This window comes from Olea europaea, chromosome 14 (assembly GCF_002742605.1).
Source record: "Olea europaea var. sylvestris chromosome 14, O_europaea_v1, whole genome shotgun sequence".
Taxonomy (NCBI): domain Eukaryota; kingdom Viridiplantae; phylum Streptophyta; class Magnoliopsida; order Lamiales; family Oleaceae; genus Olea; species Olea europaea.
This window is the reverse complement of record NC_036250.1, coordinates 7,091,301-7,097,575: the sequence shown is the minus strand read 5'-3', so window position 1 is coordinate 7,097,575 and position 6,275 is coordinate 7,091,301. Positions and strand designations below refer to the sequence as shown.

Genomic DNA, 6,275 nt, shown 5'->3' with positions numbered 1-6,275 from the left:
AATAGTCTTAAAATAACTAACAACTCGTCTACATATATTCACGAATGAAAACGCTTCGTAATTTTTAGGGTTCTTCATTTCAGTTTGGGAAAATGGCAAGCTCCCTCTCTGTCTCTGTCTCTGTATATACAGATTTTCGAATATATAATATCTTGGTTATAAAATAACTAACATTTTTTTGTTCTTTTTTTTGCGAGTTTTTTCAGGCTGATTCTCCTCGCAATAGGTACAAATCCGGATTTAAATCTGTGTTGATTTTATGTTTTATTGTTCTCTAGGGCTAGTATACCTTCCGATCTATAAGATTAAAGGGGTTTTGGGTGCTTGATTAGGTTCGTAAATATGCGTTTAAATTTTGCTTTCTTGTAAGTTTTTCTCACGGTTTTTGGTGTTACACTTGATAGTTGATAGTATAGTATATTTCTCGTGGATAAAAATGATTTTTCGTTATTTTGGCGGTACCGATTTGTGTTTCTTTTGTATTTGGGTCTATGTATTTGTTTTTGGCCCTGAGAGAATTTATTTTTTAGTACGTTGCACTGTAGCTTATGATTCACATGTAAATGCTGCCTTATGAATTATCTTCTGTTTTTATTTTCTAGGATTTTTGGATTGATGAAGATTTGAACTTGGTTGGATCTGACTATGGGTCATAGTTGAATTTTCTATATGTCTAGTCATTTTTAGGTATAGCCATCATGAACTGCATCTTTCCTGGATATTGAATGAAAACTATTGATATCCCCTTCTGGGTGAAGATGTTTGATCTTACTAGACAAATAAAACAGTTTTGTGTGTAGTTATAGTCATTTGTATCTCTAAAAATGTGAATTCGTTAGTGTTTCATTTTTCCACTAGAATGGCCCTATTTAGAAAAACTGGGGGAGGGGATTGATGTTCTGAACAATTGAGAGAATAAGTTTAAATAGATTGTTGAGCATTTCTTCGAGTATTTTAATGCCAGTATCAAATTGCATCCTCTGGTTAACATGGTCCAAGACCACAGAATATATAAGGTCTGAACTTTTGAAACCAACGCAGTATACCTGTAGCTTCATCTCTTTTTATATCCTTTTCCATTGAAGCTTGAGGGATTTATTTGCTAAATTCAAAGTATCAAGGAGGGTAATTGTTTAAACATATGCAGCCAGCTTTGCGGACATAAAGATTGTATAGAAAAAGCTTTTTTGATGATTATTCACGAATTTACTTTAACTTTGGACTGATCATGTCAGGCAATGGCACAACTTATCTTCTAAAACTTACTCTAATTTTATGCAAGTGTGCATCTGGCGAAGCCATCTTTGAAGCTTTTTTATTCTATGTTCATCATTTTCCACTATCAAAAATTTTGAATGAAGGCATTGCCAACTGCCATACGTTAATAGTTTTTCCCCTTGCTTAATTACTGATATACTTTTGACTTTGAGGTGTCTACATATAAAGCTCTTACTTGTAGATACATTTTCATTCCATTCCTATTATTTTTCTGCAATGCCATGGCTAGTATCTTTCTGAGATGATGGTGTGACATTTCAAACTGATCCTTCAATCATAAATTGGACCTTCTCCCTTCGTTGTATCCTAGTAGATATAGTTTTCACTCACACAAACAATTAATTTTGAAATTTTGAACCTTCTCTAACATTTCATCTTGTTGATTATGTATATCAGGTATGCTCGGTCTCCTTCTCCTTTGGATGAAAATGTAAGATCTAGGTCAAGGTCAAAATCTAGATCCAGATCTAGATCATGGTCAAGGCCAAGGGACAGGTCGAGATCAAGGTCAAGGTCAAGGTCAAGATCAATGTCTAGAAATCGTGGCAGGTGATCATAATTTTCTCAATGGTTTTCGCAAGATGCTATTTTTGCTGTAGTAAGAGATTCTTGTAATTTAGGTAAAAAAAATAACCTTGCAACTTGAGATGGCTTTTGTTTATGCTTATTCTTTCCTCTGATTTGTCATGTAGGAGCGAGGTTATTAATGCTGGGGATACACTATATGTTACTGGTCTTTCTATGAGGGTCACTGAAAGAGACCTTGAAGATCATTTCTCAAAGGAAGGAAAGGTTGGCTCCTGGCTAACGATAAATGTGTTTTTGGTGTAAAGCTTTCTTGACAAAATGTGTCTGTGAGATGATTGCTGTTGACATGATTTGTTATAGTTGATAAGTGAAATCAGAAAAGTATCTCCTGTAATATATGTACTCTGTACCAAAAAATGGAATTCTGCCTGGTATCTCAAGTTTTGAGTTCTGCTATTTAAACTTGTCTGGACTTATTTGTAACTTTTTCCCTGATATCCTTTTGTTTCCTCTATTTTCCAGGTGAAATCAGTATTTTTGGTTGTGGAACCACGTTCTCGCGTCTCTCGTGGTTTTGCATTTATATCAATGAACTCTGCTGAGGATGCGAATCGGTGCATCAAGCACCTTAATCAATCAGTTCTTGAAGGTCGATACATAACCGTGGAGAGGGTAAGAAGTTACCTATACACAATGCACAACCAATTTGTTTGTATATCAGTCTTTTTGACCTGGAGATTTTCCGGTTATATTCAGAAGACATTGCATCAGCTATGTTGGCAGCAATCAAAGATGATCAGTCCATCCATTGCAACATTTAATCAAACAGCTTGATCAATGGCCAGCTAAAACAGCTTTTCATTTGCATCTGATCAACTAAATAGCAATTATATGCACAACAAATACAACCTCAGGAAATACTTTCACTTCTCAACTAATCAAGGGTCATTGACAACATTCTAATCAGCCTTCTATGGTATCTCACACTTAGCATTAGTTTTATTGTTTAGCTTGTTTGTTTTGTTTCTTTAAACCGAAAATGGAGTAGATGCTATTGGTCTTTAATTAACTTGCTGCTAAATGATCAGTCCATCCATTGCAACATTTAATCAAACAGCTTGATCAATGGCCAGCTAAATGATCAGTCCAAGAAAGAAATAGATGTGTTTTTTGCTTCTGCTGTTCTACATTTGTGTCATTTGAGATTCTTGGATACACTATTCTGACCAAAAGCATGTATTTTGTATTTGTACATGCTTGTAATTATGCATGTTAGACCTTCCTTTTCCAGATTTTCGATTGAGACCCTTTTTATCTTTCAGTCCAGAAGGAAACGCGCAAGGACTCCTACACCCGGTCACTATCTCGGGCTCAAGAACAGTAGGGGCGATGGTGAGTTCCTGTTGGCTTTTTTGCTGTTGATTTTTAGTCATTTCGAAAGTAATATGTCAAGTAATGAGAAACTAATCAATTGCTTGGGTGAAAGGTTATCGTGGTAGCTCTGGTGGGCATCGTAGAAGTTCTGGCCGTGGTGATGACTTTGGGTACCGGAGGTCTCCTAGGCGCTCCCCTTACAGAGGTGGACGTGAATACTCTCTTAGTCGCTCCCCCTACAGAGGTGAACGTGATTACTCTCCTAGGCGCTCTCCCTACAGAGGTGAACGTTACTACTCTCCTAGGCGTTCACCTTATGGTGGAAGGTCAAGAAGGGACAGATAAGGTCATATTCGCCTTGATGGAATTATTGATGTTGTCGTAGGCAAAGACATTATCGGATTTTAAGCTTTTTCGTTTGAAAGTTTTAAGTCACGTATGAAGACTTGTATGATTATGTTATGGTTTGGACCAAACTGGTGTGGATTCTCCTGTGGTATTATATTATGCATGTTGTTCAGGTATTATTAGTTAAACTTTCATGAATGTGAAAATTTGTCAGTAAAGTGGCTTTGCTGTAATGTTTTGGTGAATGCTTATTATATGATGAGACTGTTCAGTCACAGGGCTTTCCTTTTCGTGTGTGGTGTGTTAAAAATTAATTTATTGTACTGCGTAGTGCTATCCAATATTATCCACACTTAAAATGCCCTTAGAAACTAGTACTTTGAAATTGTATCTAGTCCTAGTTTGGTTCTCATTATTTTCAAAATATATTTTTCTTTTTATTTTCAATCACATATTCTTCAACAAAATAATATTACACGTAAATTTGATTTGATTTTATTATTATTATTATTATTTTTAACTACACATTTTCTATTAAAATACTAATTCAAAATACATTTTGGGGCAGGCAAAAAATGGGGTTAAAACAGGATTCTAATCTTGTTTTTTCTTTGAGTGGGAATAACATGCTTCACATTGTTCTGAAAAATTTGTTGAAGAATTCTTGTGTGTTTCAGAAATCACTCCTAATAAATATTTGAATCGAGGACTGGATTCGAAATCAATGATCTTGACAGTAACGTTACAGTCCCTGCATAATAAAGAAGACATCAATGAAAATCTTATCGTAATAAATGGCATTGAGAATTGATTGGTTCTGACTTGGTCCTATTCAAGTCATATTGTAGTATGCTCAATGTTGTAAAAATTGGACCGGATCGGTTGGTTAAACCGGAAAAGCCACCGAAGTTTGATATGAAACAATGAGGAAGGTGGGGTTTGCATACATGGGCCATGTATCTGTAACAGGTCATAGCAGTTTTTGGGCCATTTAATTTCAATTTAATCTTATTTGTTGATTTTTTTTTTATTTTTTTTTTGTAAATTTATTTTTTTTTTTAATTTTTTTAAAAATCATTGGGTCAATCTTGGTTAGACCTTGGTTCGATCCTTTGAACCAGGTTGATGTCTGGGTCAATTACATTTGAGTATACTTGTACAATTCTGAGTTGCTATTAACAAATATCTGTGTAAGAAGTCTTTCAATTAAGCTATTTATACATAAAGTTTGACGTCCTTGTTGACGGATGGGTGATATGACAAGATTGATGGTTTAATTAAATATGTGAAATGTGAAAGATGGTGTGATGGTGTAAATCGAAATATATATGTAGCAAGATTTAAAGTCTCTATATCAATTTTGTCACGATAGACAACTATTAATTAAGATATGTGAAATGTGAAAGATGGTGTGATGGTGTAAATCGAAATATATATGTAGCAAGATTTAAAGTCTCTATATCAATTTTGTCACGATAGACAACTATTAATTAAGATATGTGAAATGTGAAAGATGGTGTGATGGTGTAAATCGAAATATGTATGTAGCAACATTGAAAGCCTTTATATCAAATTTGTCACGATAGACAACTATTAATTAAGACTTTTTTTTTAGTCAATTTGAAAAATTAACCGAAGTATAAAGCATGCCAACCAACCATATAAAAATAATAGTTACAATTCTATGTACAAAAGATCGAACTGTTAACAAGGAAAAAGTTGAAATCAGTAAAAGTTTCATAATTAACATATTTGTACAATCATGTTTGACAGTTATGATTGACAACATTAGTGTTGTCAAAATTCGGATCGTCGATTTTAAAAATAATTTCTAAAATAGATGATTGTGATGTTGTCAAGTACAAATTATTGACCAAAATTAAGGAAAATTGCAGCAAAAGCCCCAAAATAATTATATCAAAAACCAATAAAATAAATAAATACACTATTCATCTTCCTCAATCCCCACCCCTCCAACCTCCACCTATCCCTAAAACAAAAACCAGAAAATTAGTCTGTGCTGACCACGGTCATCGGCCCAGAGGTGAACGTTACTACTCTCCTAGGCGTTCACCTTATGGTGGAAGGTCAAGAAGGGACAGATAAGGTCATATTCGCCTTGATGGAATTATTGATGTTGTCGTAGGCAAAGACATTATCGGATTTTAAGCTTTTTCGTTTGAAAGTTTTAAGTCACGTATGAAGACTTGTATGATTATGTTATGGTTTGGACCAAACTGGTGTGGATTCTCCTGTGGTATTATATTATGCATGTTGTTCAGGTATTATTAGTTAAACTTTCATGAATGTGAAAATTTGTCAGTAAAGTGGCTTTGCTGTAATGTTTTGGTGAATGCTTATTATATGATGAGACTGTTCAGTCACAGGGCTTTCCTTTTCGTGTGTGGTGTGTTAAAAATTAATTTATTGTACTGCGTAGTGCTATCCAATATTATCCACACTTAAAATGCCCTTAGAAACTAGTACTTTGAAATTGTATCTAGTCCTAGTTTGGTTCTCATTATTTTCAAAATATATTTTTCTTTTTATTTTCAATCACATATTCTTCAACAAAATAATATTACACGTAAATTTGATTTGATTTTATTATTATTATTATTATTTTGAACTACACATTTTCTATTAAAATACTAATTCAAAATACATTTTGGGGCAGGCAAAAAATGGGGTTAAAACAGGATTCTAATCTTGTTTTTTCTTTGAGTGGGAATAACATGCTTCACATT

The 6,275-nt window shown here is 34.0% G+C and overlaps 1 protein-coding gene across 1 annotated transcript; it reads left to right on the top strand.

Moving 5' to 3' along the window:
- LOC111408976 (serine/arginine-rich splicing factor SR45a-like) lies at positions 1 to 5,914 on the top strand. Its single transcript, XM_023038854.1, has 8 exons — positions 1 to 95; positions 207 to 226; positions 1,675 to 1,827; positions 1,971 to 2,070; positions 2,329 to 2,478; positions 3,129 to 3,198; positions 3,293 to 3,463; positions 5,573 to 5,914. Exons 1-8 carry the CDS (start codon positions 93 to 95, stop codon positions 5,632 to 5,634), a joined length of 729 nt encoding a protein of 242 aa, XP_022894622.1. The 5' UTR covers positions 1 to 92; the 3' UTR covers positions 5,635 to 5,914.
- Positions 5,915 to 6,275: the final 361 nt, after the last annotated feature.